Source organism: Lissotriton vulgaris, chromosome 9, assembly GCF_964263255.1.
Source record: "Lissotriton vulgaris chromosome 9, aLisVul1.2, whole genome shotgun sequence".
NCBI classification, from domain to species: Eukaryota; Metazoa; Chordata; class Amphibia; order Caudata; family Salamandridae; genus Lissotriton; species Lissotriton vulgaris.
In genome coordinates this window covers 335,899,916-335,919,393 of record NC_141697.1, presented here as the reverse complement: position 1 = coordinate 335,919,393, position 19,478 = coordinate 335,899,916, and the positions used below count along the sequence as shown (strand labels likewise).

General features: G+C 46.5%; 1 protein-coding gene across 2 annotated transcripts in view; it reads right to left on the bottom strand.

Annotated features, from left to right (window-relative positions):
• Positions 1-273: 273 nt before the first annotated feature.
• The window catches only part of LOC147690085 (epithelial cell adhesion molecule-like), a 73,065-nt gene continuing 53,860 nt past the window's right edge, over positions 274-19,478 (bottom strand). The window contains exons 7-9 of one of the 2 annotated variants that reach the window (XM_086936636.1): positions 9,566-9,748; positions 1,325-1,378; positions 274-1,220 (exon numbers count right to left, since the gene is read on the bottom strand). In XM_086936636.1, the coding sequence (XP_086792762.1) occupies positions 1,161-1,220; positions 1,325-1,378; positions 9,566-9,748 (297 nt within the window). In that variant the 3' untranslated portion in view covers positions 274-1,160. Of the gene's footprint in view, positions 1,221-1,324; positions 1,396-9,565; positions 9,749-19,478 lie in introns of both variants that reach the window. The other variant, XM_086936635.1, reaches the window with a different exon arrangement.

Here is a 19,478-nt window from a genome sequence, read left to right as displayed (position 1 = left end):
CACTGTCCCGGTCTGCACCTGGAGCAGAGAATTAAGTGCCCACTGCAGCGCAAAGTGGAATAGTGCGAGATCGATAATATGACCCATGTTCAGAAGTAAGTATTCTATACTTAGGAGGTCAGCATTCAGTTTTTTGTAGACAGATAAGTTTGAACCCCGCTGCTTTGCTATTTGTGCTTTTTTTTCAAAAGCAGTAGAACATGTTCTGTTTCATTTTCTCAAAAAATGTTAAAATGACACCTGTTGATAATTAAACACTTTCCACTGCAAAAACATACTCATGTTAGCTATTTATTTTGAGATAGAGGAAATCTACGTGGACTTTGATATAAGTGGCAAAACATAATTCGTCATGTTTGTGTGTATAAAGTAATGGGTAAATAACAAATTTCAGTGCACATTAATTCAAAACTTGTTGTCACCAAAGAGTTCACCAAAAGTCATCCTATATATATATATATATTATATGTACCACACAAAGATTGCTCGCAGGTGTATTACTTTTTTTGTTAAACCTTTATCATTTAATCAGTGTGAAAATCAACTTTAGGAAAAGAGCTAGTGGAATCTGACAATAGTTATCGATTTGAAAAGTGTCTACATTTTCATTATCTAGGCACCTTTTGTTTGCAAACATTTTCAAAAAGACATAATAAAGCAAATTACAAAAGGTTGCAAGGCGGCAATTATTTCAAAGATCTATGAATTTTGTATTACTGTCCGACTCAATAGAAACTCTCAGATAATAATTTCCATCTCAAAGGAAACCTTTGTTAAGGGATGTGAGTCTATAAATTACATTCTGATTAATTGGTAACTATTGTGGCAACAACGCTGTTCTAATTAGCAAGAGAATGAGTGTTCTTGTTTTTTTTCAAGAAAAAGTTCCTCATAGGTGAGGTATTATCTCTTAACAAATACCAAGCATAACGTGCTCCCAATCTTGAGGTTTTTCTGATGCTCTAACGTAAGATGGAGGAAGGGTACAAGAGGTCTTTACAGCTGAGCAAGAGACCCACAGAAATGGCGTCTTGGTGTGCAGCGTTTGCCTAGTTTCAGTGAGAGGCAGGTGGGACCCAGGAACCCACCAGCAATCCGAGCTTTAAATCATTTGCTTGACAACCAATGTGGCACTGCAAACTAGCTTATCCCTTTATTTCTCAAGAGTAGTACCGCAGGCTTTCTCTCTGAGCCAATTGGTAATCCCCCAGCTCCTGGCCCTACAAGAGAAAAAACAGCCTCACTTCAGTTGCCATCAATACATTGAATACGATGCTGCTCCCATGCTACCTCCCTTTTTTAATAAAAAAAAAAGAAAACTCACCTCAGTGAGTTCAAACTGAACACGCTCTTGCTCCGCACGTCGACGAACGACCACCTGCATAAGAAACAAAGCTTTAAAATAAAAAAAGAAACTCATTACCTGCCTGTCATCAATCATCCATGGTAGCTGCACACCTCACATTTTTATTAGGGAAATTATAGGGGGATCTTTTTCATAATTTATAGTGCATGGATAGCAGAAGCTGTAAACCAAACAAGATGGCGTCCTTGTTGACATCTTTTATATTTTCTGATTACAATCTCCCCAGGTCCCTTCAACGTAAACTACTAAATGCATGATATCAACTTGTATCAAGTGACTGAGGCACTGAAAACGGTGACCCAAGCCGAGTTCTTTCATGGTGTTACTTAAATCTGAGATAGCCTAGTACAACCTGATATTGCTGAATAGAATAAGGGCCTTTTTCCTCCGGTTAGATTCTGAGCATGTTGCCACCTTCCAATACGCAGAGAACATAGTTCTTTTGGACTTTACCCCTATTGGTCTCGTCTGTTCCCTGACCTGCCTTCATAAATGTATTACCTACAACGACTTAAAACATAATGTATCTAAGACTAAAATGATCTCTTTTTAGTACACCCAAAATGTGATACAATTGGTCAATCAGTGGTGACTATATCGAATAATTGAAGAACTCTAATATTTGGGGCTTTGGCAAGAAAATTACTGAGCCACAATTTCCAGTGCAAGGCTATGCTAAACAGAGCCATTATCTGTGTTACTAACTCTGGCAAATGAATATAAAACTTTCTAGCCCATCCGAGACTCCATACTGGAACTTTTCACATCTAAGGGGCTTATTACCAAGCTGTGTGCTCTGACGGAACATCACTTTTTATGACGCACTGGTGGTGCACAGGGCTTTGCCATATCTGCAAGGCCACGTAAAGCCATTGTGCGTGGCTTTCATGGCCTTGTAGAAATGGAGTACAGCAAAGCAGCACAAGTCGCTGCCTTGCCCTACTCTGCATGAAAGAGGAGATCCATGAGTATTGCTGTGGGTGTTCCCAAGCAGCACCCATGGACTTTGACACTGCTCTAGATTTACAATATCTCGTAAACCAGTGGCAGCGCCAAAACCTTCTGTCTCCCTAGAGCAGGAAGTGTGCTGCATTTTGTGGACACATAGAAAGAGGAAAACGTCTCTCGTGATTGTTTTTGTTCTGGAAGGTGCTCCTTCCTGCACAAACACAATCATGCCAAAACACAGTAACCCTTGCACCATGGCGCAAGGGTGCCTGTATTGGTGCCAGGCTGCTAATTGTGCGTCGGCGCTGGCTGAAAGGACAAGAATGCACCGTATCTTGCATCTCCCTTGAGCAGGTGTAACGAGGAGACATGTTTACATTTCTCCCTGTGTTTTCCTCTTTCCACATGTTCTGCATTCTGCAGCACACATAGAAAGATGAAAACACCTCGTGTGATTGGTTTTGTGCAGGAAGGGGTCCCTCCTGCACAAAAACAATCATGCCAACAACACAGACACTCTTGCACTGTAATGCAAGGGTGCCTACGTAGGAGCAAGGCTAATTGTGCACTGGCATTGGGATGTGTGACTGTGTCTGTGTGCACATTCAAGCCTCCAGTGGTTATACTCATCTGATGTATTTAGTGTATATATCTTTTCATGTTTTCCTTTTGATTCCTTGTGTCTTATTATTTGCATTTAACAGTGCCTATTTCTATTTTTTGCAGTGGACGTCCAGTATTATTATAATTATTATTCCTTGTATTTTAGCATTTAACAGTTGCATTTGCTTACTTATAAGTGTGTAATTATTGATTTCACACACATATACACACATATATATATACATTTGAATAGTTTTATTTGATATCTATGAAAGCCTTTATGTTAGAGAGTGTTGCACAAATAAAACCCCATGCTTTATTCTGAAAACTGGTTTTGGATGTGCCTCATTTTATTAGAGTGAAATCCCTTTCCAGGTGTTTTTCTGCTTCGCTGAGTGTGTGCCTCCCTGTGGGTGTGCAGTATTTTCTATTATTTGGGAGGGCAAAACAATACAAGTGTACCGGGTTGTGAGAGCCGAAATGAGGATATAAGAGTAAGAGCAGGTCAATCCAGAACGCTGAGAAGCTCCAACTCACTCCTTCTTATTCCTCCGAAACTGAAAAGGAAAACCACCCAATACCGATCGTTTTCTGGAAATGCTCCCAGGATATTGAACGCTCCCCCTGGAGTCCTCAGATGCAACCCCTCCTTCTCCTGTTTCAAAAGGGACCTGAAACTCCATCTCCTAAACAATCACTATCCTGACCAACGTCAACTAACCTAGACTTCTATATCTGAGTTGTCTCCCCTCTCTCCGGACATTCAAGGATAGCAGGGATCGGACTATGTCATTTTCACCATTTTCTTTTTATTGTTCTCTCCCCCTCCGCTGCACTGCATATTTATTTCCCATGCTGTATTTTTGTCTTTGGTTTGCTTCCTTACTGCCGGCCTACTATCTAATGTAATGTCCTTCTGTTTTTTTTTGTTTTAATTTATTTTTTTACTGTGTGTATGTAAAGCGCTCTGATACCTACAGGTCAAGCTACCGGTATATAAAAGTTTTAAAATAAAAATAATGCTACCTATAGCGCCCTCCAGGCATGGTGTCAGTGGAGGAGACATTCAGGGCAACAGCCTCAATGATGAAGGGGACAGGACACTATCTGGGCCAAAAACACAGGTGCTAGCCCAAAGGCACAACAACTTTACACAGGCCTCTCTGAATCCAGCTATGGAGCAAGCAAACTGGGGGCTTGACCAACGCAATAAGAGCACGGTCAGCAAAGAGCAAAACAACAACATTTGGTGCAGTGAAATAGTGCCCTATATTAGGCCAGGTCTCCACTCAACTCACCTCCCTGGTAGCAGTTGATTTCTTGGGTAGCCTTCTTTTGCGCTCTGGTGAGGGGTGGAGAGGGTTTCAGAATGCTTTGTCTCTGGCCTCAGGGGAAACAGCCTTTACAACGTGGCTCGAACCCCGCTGTGCCTTTACAACATGATCTGAATCATGAATGCATCTTGACAATACATTCCTTTACCATGCAAGTTGTTAGAATGAATTTCCTTATTGTTGGACTGATGTTAGACACTTTCTCTACTGATGCCCAGACTGGAGTTGGAATAGTAAATTATACTATTCCAAAGTGCAGCGCTTTCCCTGAGACAAGTCATTTTAATGACTTGCGTGGTAAAGGAATACGTTGTAAAAAAGCATTTGTGGTTCGGACCGAGTTGTAAAGGCATGCGGGCAGATCCATGTGTGGTTCGCACATTCAACCCTGCTTGGTCTTGCAGAGGAATTCCACAGAGGCAAAATCACCAGCAACATCGGGGGAAGCCAGTAGAGCCTACGGGAGCCCTCAATCTTGCTCCTTTCCAGACCAAAGTGGTCATCACTTTGGTCACTGCTCTGGTTGCATGACCAATAGCAGCAGAGACAGGGTTGCTACCTTTCCCGGAGAAAAATAATAGCCATTGTTCACTTTTAAGATTCCTCACACTCTGGACATGATACTTAAATAGAACTTTAATAAAATCATCTGTTTCCATTGTTAATACTGCCCTTCTGTCTCTGTTAACTTTAATTGTCAGTGGGGTCATTAAGGCAGCTATTCAACACATTTTAAAATGCTTTCTTCTTATAATGACTGTTTTAAGTTATGTAAGGATAAGGGGAAAAATACCGGCTTTAAGTGATTGTCCTAATTTTTGTATTAGCTGCCACATTTAAGTACTTGTCATGCTGGTAAAATACTGGCCAGGTGGCAACCCTGACTGCAGCGGGCACGCAGTTCCAACTAGCAAAAGGTGTGCCCTAACTGGAGTGCAGCTCCTGCTTTTGGGCCCACGGTCAGGTGGTTGGGCATAGACCCTCTGCTAATCAGTTAGGTAACCATTCAAATTCAAAGTATCCAGCCAATGAGGCTGGAGTAGTGTCCTTCCTCAGAAAAGAGCCCTCTCCCCTGATTGCAGTGGAGTAGTAATAACTTACGTACAGTTGACCGTGGGCTGCTCTGACAGGAAGTGATGCGTATTTCTTAAAGACAATTCCGGGAACAAAGAACAGCAAATGAACATGTCCTCTATGGCCAGAAGCCATCCTCCGTCTTGCAAATGCAATTCTTACAAATATATATGTTTGCATGAAGCTATAAGTAAGCCTAGTGATATGTGCACCCATTAGAGCCTGCTACCAAACAGAGGTGGTGAGGCGGCGGAACAGAAGGACTTACCCCGCCTCCTCTTCCTCTGTCCTCCTTCCGTAGGAAGCACACAGCCTCCCCGAATCCTCTGACAAATCACAACGCTGCCTTACAGCAGCATTGCGATTGGTCTTGGTTCGGTGCTCAGACAGGGGCTGGCAGGTTGTGCATGTTCTACAACAGGCTGTGCTAAAGCCTGCACTGAGAACATGCACATGACACTTTGGCCGGCCCGAGACAGCCGCGAAACCATCATGCGCACCACAGGTGCCACCACCAGCTCTGCCCCTCTGGTTTCAGCTGCAAGCTGAATACAGAAAACAAAATGATAATAACCAACGTTATTATCATTTTTTTTTTTTTATTCAGCTTGCAGTTCAAGCAGTGAGGCGAAGCTCCTCCGCCTTAGCGGAGGAGCCGCCACTGTGTGCACCAGTATTGTTTGTGAAGCACTTGCCCCGTCCACTCATTCCAATTAAAACTTTATTTATTGTAATAGTTTTAATCATATGTTCACCAAGCAAAAAATGCAATACAATAACCACAAAGGGTCCCTGATCTGACTCATGCATGGAGACGCCATTAGGCTTCACCCTGAAAAACAACTTTAGGTATACCAACACCAGCAAGGCGTGTACAGAAGGGGCCAAGGACCGGATGGTAACCCCTTGAGACTAAAAGGCGAGAAAGCCAATTGAGGGTTTCCTCTCTCAGGGTATTCTTGAGGAGCAGCAGTTTCCAGTTTGACGGATTCTTGAGGACCAGGAACGTCATTGCTATTCTGAGCAGTATCCCAGGACCTCCCCTGTGCTTATCATCGAGCCTAAAGGCCACTGCTAAATTTAAAAAAGGTTTCCTAGTCACAAAAAAGCAAAGTGTAGCAAAAATCTAGCTGGGCTCCTTTTCTGTTTAGTTTTTTGTTACCAGGAAAGGAAGTCCCGCCTTCCCAATCCCAGGAGTGTGCCACAGCACATAACATTGTTTCATTGGTGGGGAGGAGCTACGAAAGCAAGCAAGATGGCCGCATAGCTTACCGGCTCCGCTGACCCCCGTCTTTCGCTCGCAGATCCTGTCGTACATCCTGATTTCTCGCCCCATATCCGGATGCATGAACTACTCTGCGGACTGATGGTGCAATCCCGAGATTTTTCCGACATGGTGGAGTGGAGTTATGTCGAGGTTTAATTTGAGGCCTAGCCCAGTCTGGAAGCCGGGGCCTCAAGTGTTGGTCTAGCCGGGTCCTAGTTGAACAACAGCGGACCGGAGAGAGCGGCAGGGTCCGGTCCATGGAACTTCCGACATCTTTATGATCGCTTTGCTGCCGATTTGCTGCCTGGAACTGTACCGGAGGTGAGGAGACGAGTGATGCCCGACGTGGTGTGTGTGAGGGTCCGGGACCCGGGGGCCTGGCGTTCGTAGCGCCGGTGCCGTTGGGTCGGAGACTTGGGGCGCACTAACTTCTATTGACGATCGGTCCCTCACGGCTCATTCCTGCTCCGCCTAATCTTACCCCGGGGAAGGCGCCTCTCCGTGGAGGACAATATGCTTGATGCTATGCGGAACCCGGCGGAGCGGGTTCAGTGCGGCCCGTCATTGGGGTCAGTGATGGCTGCCCTTGAGGCACTGAAGGCGACTATGAAGACCCAGGCCTGGAATCTGATGTTGGCGGCGGACGGAATTAGGGGATCGGGACCGGACTCTGATTTGCTGCCCGAGACCCAGTGGCCAGTCCCTTTCCCTATTGCTACCCCAGCGGTGCAATTTGACCCGGTGCTTGGAGCTTTCCATGCCCCTACAGAAGTGGAACGGTTCGAACATGTGGAGATTGGCGATGCACCTACAAAGTCGGAATCTTTGGAACTGCAATTGGCGGAACATTTCACTGCTTTTCCCGATTTGGAGACGTTTGCTCGTAATTGTGATCTGTGTGGGACTGTGTCGCACCCCCTTCCCAGCTGGTCCATCAAGATGGCGGATGGGATAGTGCCTGGTCTTAGAGTCGGGAAGGGTCATCGTTGGACTAGAGCGTCTACTTTGGGACTTGCCATCCTTTCTTCGTCTTATTGACTATGTTTCGACAACTTCTGTTTGACTTTTGACAACTTTACGGTGGGGCTCTATTTATCGGAGGGGATCAGCAAATTTGATCGACGGGGCCAAGGCTGAGACTGTTGTTTGAGGTTTCACAATATTGATTAATCAGTAACAGGACTGCTCTATTTGGTTAACGGAGTCCGGGGCGGGATTTCTAGTTTCCTCTGATGTACTGTTTTATTGTGGTTTGCTTGATCGTGTCAGCATTGTGGGGGATTCTTCGTTAAGACGGGGGGGAGAGTCCGGGAATGCGTATGACATAGTCCTCCTCCATTTCTCCTTTTTGGGCAGGGTTTTAGTCCCTTCTTTCTTTCCCTTTCTTTTCCCTTTTTTCTTCTATATTTCGGGTTCATTTACGGGGCGACAGGCACGCTGCTAGGGGGGTAGGCCGTAGTCATCTGCAGGGGTGCAGGGTGGGGGGGATTTTGTTTTTTACCATTTGTTTCTATGGCCTTTTTTCTTCTCATCTTTCTTTGCCTTTTCTTTTGTTTCTTCTTTTTCGGGTCAGCGTAGTGGGTCTATTCTTTTGTCAACTGTCGACTTTTTATCTGTGCCTATACTTTCACGGTACTTCAGTACCATCGGGCGGACGCTCAACTGGTGCGAACATTAATTGTATGCTTGTTTATCCTGCATTGTATGACTCAGTGCCACTGTTTTGAATGATATAGAACTAACTGTGGACCTCCTACTGTTTTGCCCGCCCTTTATGCACCTTTGTGGTATTGTATGGCACCTGATCCTTTTATCTTTATATTATAAAGTGAAACCTTTATTATCCTGCTATTCGTATAGTATGTTATGCTGCCAGTTTTAATTGAAGTCGTGCTGTATTCGCCTCCCGGGAGGCCGAGTCTGGTTCTAATTGCTTTGTTGCGATGATATTGATTAGCGGCCAGCCCTTGTGGTTGTAGGCCCATACTCCATACTTGTAACTGGTTGAAGTATTAATAAAGGTTTTAAAAAAAAAAAAAAAAAAAACATTGTTTCATTGGTGCTGTGGAGGATTTGCAGATTTGAAAAACAAAACAAATTGAAAAGAGCCATCTGATAGATTAATTCACACAATCTGAAAAATAAGTGCAAATCTTCCAGAAACAAGGGGCCCCCGCTTTAGAGGACACAATTTATCTGTTGCCTGAGACTATAACTCTGGTTCAGCGCCTTTAATAACTGGTATAGCCCTTGGCAGTGGGTCATAAGGCAATAATCTCTGCCTTTCTTTATTGACCTTTGTTTGAAGATCGCCTGCCTTTATTCGTCGGCCTTAGCTGAAAGCACCCCTATATTATTCTTTCCTTGAAGCATGATTGCCTTCATATCGGAATACAATCTTAATGTGCAGTATCTTTGTCTGCATCTTCCCTTGAAATATATTTCTCTTAATTTATTAGCTTTAATTTGAAGTAGGCCTGCGTCAAACTTTGTGTCCAAGGAAATACCTATTGTGTAGCAATCTAGTCCGTAAGTGGAAATTTGCTCTGAGATTCTAAATACAATTTCGACTTTGGACAAATCCCTTAAATACAAATTAAATACAAATTGTAACAATTGAAATATAAATTTGTAAAAACCACTTGTATAGTGCAAAGGCCCAATTACATGCTCCCGTCTGCCCAGCACATTGTCTCCATATCATCCCATCCTGATTTGTAATCTGTTCTCAGTGGACAAAAAACATCATGCTGCTCTATGTATTATCTGTCTTATTTGAGTTGCTTCTGCTACAATAGTAAAGTTATCTTGAAGTGATTCACTGCATCTAGTAAAAAGGTCCACATTAAATCAAATGGAAAAACGTTGCCTGGGATAGATAGTCAACTATTTCACTTAATTTCTCATCAGAGCTTGACTAGGTCAACTGTGCTGTAGCCATTCACAACATTTAGAAGTACCGCAGGTACTTACACACACAGCGATTCCGGTCAGAATAGCCAAAGCGATGACGCTGATGATAGCCGCAAAGCCTGGGGAGATGGTCTTCATGTTGATGCGCGGAGGCTCGTTGTCGAAAAACAGAACACGGATAGAATCCCTGTCGATGTCCAGGCTACGACCATCTAAGGTGACTGCAAACTTGCTGTTCTTTAGCTGAAAAAGACCAATGACTGTGATGTCAGTGTACTTCTTCAGGCCTTCATCACAATTCCAATGCCTGGCAATTTACCACCATCTGCAAGGCTACTCCTGATACTCTATTAAGGATACTGTAATAGAGACAAATCTTCAACACATGAAATTACATTACTTCCCATTAATAAACAGGCAATAACTGAGGGTAGATTGGGAAGGCAATTATTACTTCTAGGTTACTGCTTTGCTGTGCTGTAACCATTCTTTCTACTGACCTTATAATAACCTTCAGTTTTGTTCATTTCAATAGCGTTGTGCTTATGCCTGTTATCAATAACTGTTTATTAACATACTGCAGCCTCGATCTTTTATACAAGATTGTTTAGAAAACACCCCATTATTATATTATACTTTATGTGATGTAATTTCCTTCGATATTATTGAGGTCCAAGTATTTGCTCCCAGTAACATTTCCAACAATCTATACCACTTTCTCACACAGAATCTTCTTTTGTAGTAAGTAGGCCTGGGCAGAGTTCATAGGTATGTGGAACTCCACAAAATGACCACAAACCTCTGCTGCGCTACGCAGAGTTCTGCAAGCGGCGGAGTGTGATAGGTTGCACCGTTTGCCCCGACTTTTAGCGCCGGGTGTTTTTGCAACACAGAAAAATCTTCGCGAATGGTACCAGGAGCAGGGCAAGAGGGCACTACTTCTTTCTGCTGCTTGAATAGATGTTCTTCCCGAGCGCCAGCTTCCTCAACGCGAACAGAACGTTTCTCAATGCGAGCCGCGGCAGGCAGCCACAACCGCCCACATGGAGGAAACTTGTAGGGAGGTGGTCTGGACTAAGATTCCCAGATCGTGCTCACCAACGTTACGTTGGCAAGCAAGGAAACAAGCACTGGCGTTGCCAATAGGTCTCGCAGTAGGAAAGTTGGAGCTATTACAATTGCAAATAACAATGCCTTTTATTTTTTTTTTCATTTTAAAAACATAAAGGGCTTTGTCATTTACAAAAGCAATAGCTCCAACTTTCCTACTGCGAGACCTATTGTGCACTGCACAGTGTGGGTGAAAGTGGCACTGCGTGTGTGTGAGTGGCTTTGAGTGAGTTGCGTTGCGTGGGTGAGTGGCGTTGTGTGTGTGAGTTGCGTTGCGTGGGTGAGTTGCGTTGCGTGGGTGAGTGGCATTGCATGGGTGAGAGTGGCGTTGCGTGTGTGAGAGTGGCGTTGCGTATGTGAGAGTGGGCTTGCTTCGGTGTGAGTGGCGTTGTGTGTCCTTAGTCATCAAGACACAATTTGCAGGGTGTGGGCTTTTCTCCAGCAACCTAATGCGTTTTTGGGCATTGTAATGCTGGTTAATTTCAACTGAACCAATTGAAACTACTGGTAGCTCGGGACTTGAAGCGGGCATCCATGGTGATATTACCCATCTGGTAACCTTTTTTCATTCTAATCGCTTTTGAACAGACTGATTTATTGTGCATAGGGAAGCAGGGGTGTAGCTACAAATAGTGCAGCAGGTGCTGTGGCACCGGTACCCAAGGGACCACTGAACCATAGCTATACCCTAGCTGAACCATGGCGATAGTTGTATACCTTCTCTCCTTGCACCAGGGTCCATAGCACCTTTGATACGCCACTGTAGTGCAGAGATGGTGTATGTTTGTGTGTATAGTGTGTTATATCTCAAGGGGACAGTCGCGTTTGAACGGAATGTGTGATTTTTCTCCGGTTGTGTTTTTTTCAGCGGGTTGCTGATTGTGCAAGGAGACAGCTGGTTTGGAAGGGGCGTGAGGGCGTTTGGGAAGGGTGCGTCTGTCCGCAGTGGGTGCGGTTCAGCCCTGTGACTGCAGGGGCAGTGGTGCATCGTGATGAGGGTCGTGGGAATCCGGCAGTTCTTCTAGAAAAGAGGGCGAGGGGAAGCATGGTGCGGAGAGGGCGTGGCCTTTGAAAAGATGGATGGTGTGAGTGATGTCTGACTCTGACGCTGGAGTAAATGGCCACTCTAGCTGAAAGCAGCCACAGACGGGGAGGGGCTCTCGGGATTTGAAAAGGTGAGAGGTTGTCAAAATGTAAGAAGGAAAGTGAAAGTTCATATTTTCGAACAACCTTAAATCAACTCTTGTTTGCCCTCCTGTTTCTTAGTTGGGGTCCATAGCACCAAGAGGTCCCATTCAGGGCGCTGTATCGCGCTGCAAAATTGCTGGTGGAACAGAGGCTTTCGAAAGTGACCCCGAGAGACTGTGGGTGGAGGAGGTAGGGCGTCGGCGGCGGAGGCTGTGATGACAAACACTGTGGCGATGGCGAGAGACATTCTGGCGGCATGGGTGGAGGTGCGAGTTGAGGTGCGAGGACCTTTGGAGATTGGGGGCAGAGACTGTGGCGCTGTTGAGATGGCTGTGGTGGTCGTGGGTAGGCTGTGAGTAGTAGCGTTGGAGGGTGAGGGGAGAACTTGGGCTTCGGTGGTGGGGAGACGCTGGGGGCAGGAGAAGACGAGAGCGGGGTTAGTGGAAAGTGGGAGTGGTGGTTTTGGGGCAGGGGTTGGAGAAGTGGTGGGGTGTGCGAGGAGAGCGAAAGTGGGGTAGCTAGGAATGGTAGGGGAGGGGGTCGGGTGGCGAGATGTATCGAGCGCCAAGAAGCAGTGGTTAGGAGAGGTGGTGGAAGAAGAGCAAAGCAGAAGCCATGTGACGGAGCTGGGTTGTGTTGTTGGGACAGGCTCGGCAGTGTATGAGGGGAGAGGTCGGGGTTGGAGTGGGAGAGGCTGCTGCAGTGCATTGTTTGAATAGCACAGAATGAAAACAAGGCTGTGTTTGCGGGGAGAGAGAGGGGAGGTGCTGGTGTGGGAGGGGGGAGGTGCTGGTGTGGGAGGAGTGCTGATAGGGCAAGGCTGTGTTTGCGAAGCAAATAAAATGGAAGTAAACCAGACGGCAAGGCTGTGATTGCGTGGAGAGAGAGGGGAGGTGCTGGTGTGGGAGGGGGGAGGTGCTGGTGTGGGAGGAGTGCTGCTAGGGCAAGGCTGTGATTGCGTGGAGAGAGAGGGGAGGTGCTGTCGAAAGTGACCCCGAGAGACTGTGGGTGGAGGAGGTAGGGAGGCTGTGATGACAAACACTGTGGCGATGGCAAGAGACATTCTGGCGGCATTAAGCGGGGCTGTGGCATGACGCACAACGTTGCCCCCACTGCTGACTATGATGAGGGGCCACTGAGTCTTCCGTTTCTCACAGTGTTAATTGCGCGTGTGCTGCGTGGGGGCTCCTTACTGTTTGCCCCTTCCTCGGCCGGCCTCACCCCCGGGCCTAGTTTAACCTCCTGGGTTTTGGCTATGTTGGGGGGAGCCTGGAGCGTGATGAAGGCTGGGGGGGGGGGGTGCTTTTGCTGGGGAAAGTGATATGCCCGGTCGATAATTTGAGACTTTTGATAAATCGGGCATGAGTATGGCACTTGACATGGCGCCGGCGCGTGCCGTGGGTGGAGGTGCGAGTTGAGGTGTGAGGACCTTTGGAGATTGGGGGCAGAGACTGTGGCGCTGTTGAGATGGCTGTGGTGGTCGTGGGTAGGCTGTGAGTAGTAGCGTTGGAGGGTGAGGGGAGAACTTGGGCTTCGGTGGTGGGGAGACGCTGGGGGCAGGAGAAGACGAGAGCGGGGTTAGTGGAAAGTGGGAGCGGTGGTTTTGGGGCAGGGGTTGGAGAAGTGTTGGGGTGTGCGAGGAGAGTGAAAGTGGGGTAGCTAGGAATGGTAGGAGAGGGGGTCGGGTGGCGAGATGTATCGAGCGCCAAGAAGCAGTGGTTAGGAGAGGTGGTGGAAGAAGAGCAAAGCAGAAGCCATGTGACGGAGCTGGGTTGTGTTGTTGGGACAGGCTCGGCAGTGCGGCAAGGCTGTGATTGCGTGGAGAGAGAGGGGAAGTGCTGGTGGGGGAGGTGCTGGTGTGGGAGGGGGGAGGTGCTGGTGTGGGAGGAGTGCTGCTAGGGAAAGGCTGTGATTGCGTGGAGAGAGAGGGGAGGTGCTGGTGTGTGATTGTGTGGAGAGAGAGGGGAAGTGCTGGTGTGGGAGGGGGGAGGTGCTGGTGTGGGAGGGGGGAGGTGCTGGTGTGGGAGGGGGGAGGTGCTGGTGTGGGAGGAGTGCTGCTAGGGAAAGGCTGTGATTGCGTGGAGAGAGAGGGGAGGTGCTGGTGTGTGATTGCCTGGAGAGAGAGGGGAAGTGCTGGTGTGGGGGGGAGGTGCTGGTGTGGGAGGGGGGAGGTGCTGGTGTGGGAGGAGTGCTGCTAGGGAAAGGCTGTGATTGCGTGGAGAGAGAGGGGAGGTGCTGGTGTGGGAGGGGGGAGTTGCTGGTGTGGGAGGAGTGCTGCTAGGGGAGGAGAAGCCTGATGCCGGATGGGGGCGGGAGAGCCTGGGAATGTGAGAGGCTGGGCTTGCGAGAGGCTGGGCTTGCATGCGATGCGCGTGCATGTACACGTGAACTGCATGAAAACCGCGGGGCTGAAAGCCCTTAGTTTGACGATGTTTTCGCCACTTGAATTCACGCTCCGCTCGATGAGCTTGCGCACATCGATAGGTCACGAGACCTAAAAACTTGCACAGCTCCACATTTGGCTCTCCGTGCGCTACGTGGAGTGGGAAAAACTCCTCAAACTCTGAAAGTCGAACAGAATTTCACACCCAGGTCTAGTAATAAGTATTCTGCTATGGAACAGCATTATCAAAAATAGGTCAAAGTAGGAGGGTTAACCAGAATAAAGAAAATATGTGTATAGCCACTATTTAAATCAAGGCTAAGAGCCCACTACGACTATTATGCGAGTTTTGAAGCTTACACATCTAAAGAATCGAAGCGCATTAGAGACTGTCCAGAAAAGAGCAATTATCTAGAGCAGAACAAGACTTATTGTACAATAACCAAAGTAAAGTGTTGCAAAGTCTTCAATTCAGAAACAAACATCCAGTCCAACTGAATCCCAGAACTACAGATGTAAAAGCCAAAGACCAACTTAAAAACAAATACATCTTCAACCGTTTCCTTAAAATGCCATCCGTCCCTCAGTGCTCCAGGTTGGCCTTGCCAATAATTCACTTTCTGACATCAAAAGAACCGTTTCCCCAGGGTTGGGTATCAGAATAACTTGGACAAAAATATTGTCTGACATAAATATTGCGTGCGTTTACAAATATATCAACATCTTGGGGATAGATACACTATTGTTTACTCCAACGGGATGATATTGTAAGCAATATTTAGGACACTATATTTTCATGAAACTATATTTAATCAACGACATTCTGGTACCATAGCCTTCTTATACACCTCGCTCTCTTTACCTTGGGAAGTGTCACGAGAAGATTCTCTTCAGAACAAAGCAGCCTCTCCAGCTGATAAAACGTAACATTATTGTTTGGGTACCAAGAGCCTTGCTATGAACCCACAACGTGTCATCTATGGCAGATACTACTCAGAAGGCGATAAGTGATTCTATAAGCAGCAAGAGATACAGGCAGCGAGAGAAGCTGATGCAAAACTGGTGTCACATTGATCCTCTTGCGTTACTTTAATACAATGTATCCAGCTTGATTCTGAATAATCAGCAAGTAACATGAAGAACCTTGAGGCAGACCAGCTCAGGGAAAGCGGCAGTGTTTGTTTGTGTTTTTTATTTTGTTTATTGGCATTTGCACTTTTACATATACCACAGTGTCATGGAATAACACATTTTAGGCATATAAAATAACTTCTATTCAGCTGTTGACACTCTGGTTTGTTCATATCTGACTATATCCATCAATTTTCACAGTGTATGTCATCCGTTATATTTACCAATTACAGGCCTTTTAGTTCCCAACCAAGTCTCTTGCCAATATATCTTGTACAACACAGTCCAACAGTAACTCCCCAAACCTCCCATCCCCCTCCTTCCAGTCAGTGCTAATCTAAAATCTATGATCACCTGTAGATTTATTTCATTTCTATTAATAAATTGCTTCGCCCTCCTGGTCCATCTCTCCATTTGTCCTGTACCTTTTGGGGCGTTCCCTTCCTGAGACCTCTTGGGATGCCGATTCCTGCCTCCATTCAAGGTCCGCCAACAGAGAGCTGCAGTGGTTGATGTTCGTCTCTACTGTAGCCCATGATGCCCTGGCCAGAAGCTGCTGCGCATAAAGGATCTGATCCTGTGGAAGGCTTTGAGGTGGTACAGATAGATGGCAATAACAGCTTTAACCTGAACCTCCTCAGATAAAAATGCTATGTTATTTCTATTTATAACGCATGCGGCTAGTCTGAGGAGTGTCCTGGTGGAAGCCTATGAGAGAGTGAGCACCAGAATAAATTTTTTCATGTCTTTTTAAACAGAATGGGATCCTGAATATATCAGAGAGCAAACAGCAGTGAATTCCATGCTAGGGCGGCTTTCAGAGCATGGGATCTGCCACCCAACCTTTGCAGCCGAAAACGCAGAACATGCGCCAGAAGTTGAGTGGAAGAGCGCAGCTGTCTTGCAGGCGTATAGAAAGAGAAGCACTTTCGTAGATAGCTAGGACCAGAGGTGTGAAGAGCACAGTGTGCTATAACTAAGGACTTGAATGTAATCCTTTCACCTATGGTCAACCAGTGCAGGGCACGCAGATGTGGTTGCACGCTGCTTCTCGCAGAAACATTGAGGAGAAGACTGGCCGCAGCATTCTGAACAATCTGGAGTTTGTTGATCAGATATCCCGGGATGCCAGCATACAAGGCATTGACATAGTCCAACCGGGATAAAATCAGGGCTCGCGTGACCATTTCCTTAGCAGCTCTAGGGAGCAATGGGAGGAATTTACGAAGGCTCTTGAGTATCCCAAAGCAGCTCCTAGCTAAAGTCTTGATCTGGGTCACAAACGTGAGATTCTCCTCGAACCAGACCCCCAGATTCTTGGCGAGTTGCCTGTTGAGGCTGGCATCGTAGAATCAGATGGCCAGAGTGAGTCTCTGAAATGAGGAGGAAATTTACCATACAAGAGGATTTCCGATTTTCCTCATTACACTTTAGTTGCGCGCAGACCAGCCACTGAAAGACCTTGGAAAGACAGTTTTTTTGCGGAGGAAGTGGAACTCTCATTTTTTTCCCATGTGAAAAAAATCTGGGTATTGTCCGTGTAGGCAATTATTTTGGCCCCTAAATCTTCTGCCAATTGCACCAAGGAAGTGACATAAATGTTGAAAAGAAGGGGGCTCATAGAGGACCCCTGTGGGACCCCCGTAAGCACCCTCTTGAGTGAGGATGATGAAGGGGGGAGCCAAACCTGTTGCATCCTGCCATCCAGGAAGGATTTAAGCCAGCCCAAAGCAGTGCCAGATATGCCAATCTCGGCAAGTCGGGTGAGCAGCAGCGAGTGGGGGACAGTGTCAAATGCCGCCGAGAGGTCAAGCAAAATCAAGGCAGCCCTCCCGCCGGCATCCAAGCAGTCTCGGATGGCTTCGGAGACTTCTACCAACGCGGCCTCTGTACTAAATGAGGCCCTAAATCCCGACTGGGCTTTATGTAATATGTCCCTGCTTTCAATGAACTCCGTCAGCTGTTTGGTGATAACTTTTTCATAAACTTTTGCAATGCTAGGCAAAAGGGAGATGGAACTGTAGATTCCAAGGCTCAAGGGATCTAGTGATGGCTTTTTTAAAAGAGGTAGAATCAGGGCCAGCTTCCAGGCGGCCGGAACATAGGCCTCCTGTAGGGACATGTTAACAAGTCTATTAACTTCCGGGTTAACAGTCTCTGCAACATTGGCCAAGAGTCTGGCCGTACAAGGGTCCAAGGGGAGCCCAATTTAAGGCTCTTAAGAATTCTGAGCAAATCATGTAGGTCAATGGAACCAAAGGCGGAAAGGGAGTGAGAGGGAGAAAGAGGAGGAGAGCAGATGCCAATGACGCATCAGTGTCCCTTTTACAGGAGCTGAAAGAAGCCTGTATTGTGCAAATTTTATCCCAAAAAAAACTGGATACGTTTTCATACCAAGCAGTAGAAGATGGGATCGAACATAGTTGGGCGTTAGGCGCCATAAAGCTCTGACAATGGAAAAATGTCCTTGTGTTATTCCTAGCTGAGTCGATACAGGCCGAGTAGTAGAGACTTTTTGCATGTGCTATGGTGGAATAATAGGTTTTTTGTTTTGTACTCAGCATGAGCTTTGCCAGAGGGGAAAAGTCCTTTCGCCTACTGCGCTCAAATTTCTTGCACTCCTGTTTTGAGTCCCTCAAATCAGGCGTGAACCATGGTTTAGAAAGAAAAACCCTGGACTGTTTTAAGGGGGTAGCAGGAGATAAAAGGTCAACTGCTTTGGAGTTCCAGCTAGTAAAACAGGCGAGCCCCATTCAAGGTCATTAGCGGGATCCGGTCCGGAGGTCTCCAGGGCTGGCTAAACACAAGCGGGTCAATTTTAGCAAAGGCAGGCTTGTGCTTAGTCTGAGCCGGGACATTGGTGCCTGTGATTGCCCAGGAAAAATAGGTCAGAAAGTGATCGGACCAAGAGACTGGAAAAGGATCTTCAATCAATATGGGAACATCATATTGGGTCGAGAATATGGCCCCCAAGATGTGTCGGCAGGTCGACCCATTGGGTAAGTTGGGCCAAATTCTCTAAATCTCTGAATTCTCAAGAGTATCCCCAGCATCTGTGTGGTCCAGGTGTATGTTCAAATCCCCAAGGACAATATAGTGAGTAAAGCAAAGTGCCTGGGGGATGATGAAATCTCCCAGTGTTCTAAGGAAGGCCCCTGCTGGGCCTGGGGGTCTATATATTAAAGAACCACCCAGGGTAAAATGAGCTGAGAATCTAATGCTGAAATCAAAAACTTTGCATTCCCCACACAACATAGCCTCGCCCCAGAATACCCATAACTTTATAACCCTTGCACCCATAGGCATCTGTAATTGTTAGAGTGGGATAATTTGGTGAAAGTCCATGGAAGCAATGATGATATGAGCAGGTAGAGACAACAGAGTTAAAAAGTTGTCTTCCCATGCAACTAAATGTTGTTGTCTATGAAATGCAGCACAGCAAGATCAGAGGGCACAGTGTCCAGTTAGCGTGAAGTTCACCTAGATATCACTAGTTAATATGTGGACCTGCAGTCCCTGATACTCAAGTAAATAATGCAGAGGGTGATCACAGCCATTTAATAGAGATAACCTGAGAGAAAGTGAGGTATGATTTCTGAGACACATGAACAAGTGACTCGAGGCCACAGAGATTAAAAACCTACCAATGCTACACAACATGCTCTGATTTACAAGAAAGGAGGCAGGCCACCCTCACAGTCCCCACACAAGCTTTCCACATGACGCAGGCTTCCCATGTAGACATATTGCCATGGGTGTCAAAGGCCGTCAAAAAGTCAAGCAAAATGGCTGCCCCTCTATGATCCAGAGCCCGCAAGAGGCTAGTTTGGATGTTAAACCAACCCATCTCACTGGGTTAAAGCCTGATTACCAGGGCACAAGCTAAGGGTACACATGGGTAGAAGGCGTCTACCAACTATTTTCACAGGGTGGATGCCATCTTTGAAGGACTGGGTTATTTAAGACCCAGCGGTGCCAGGGGACAACACCTGAAACCTTCGTGGGTAACCTGTTCCGGCGTACAAATGACAGAGACACGGGACACTTCCTTCGGCGTCAAAGATTCGAGGTTTATTTACTGCAGGGAACACAGAAGTCACGTGAAGTACACAGTATGTAAGTTCGCGGAGTCTGATTCAATTTGCTACTGTGGGTCGCTCC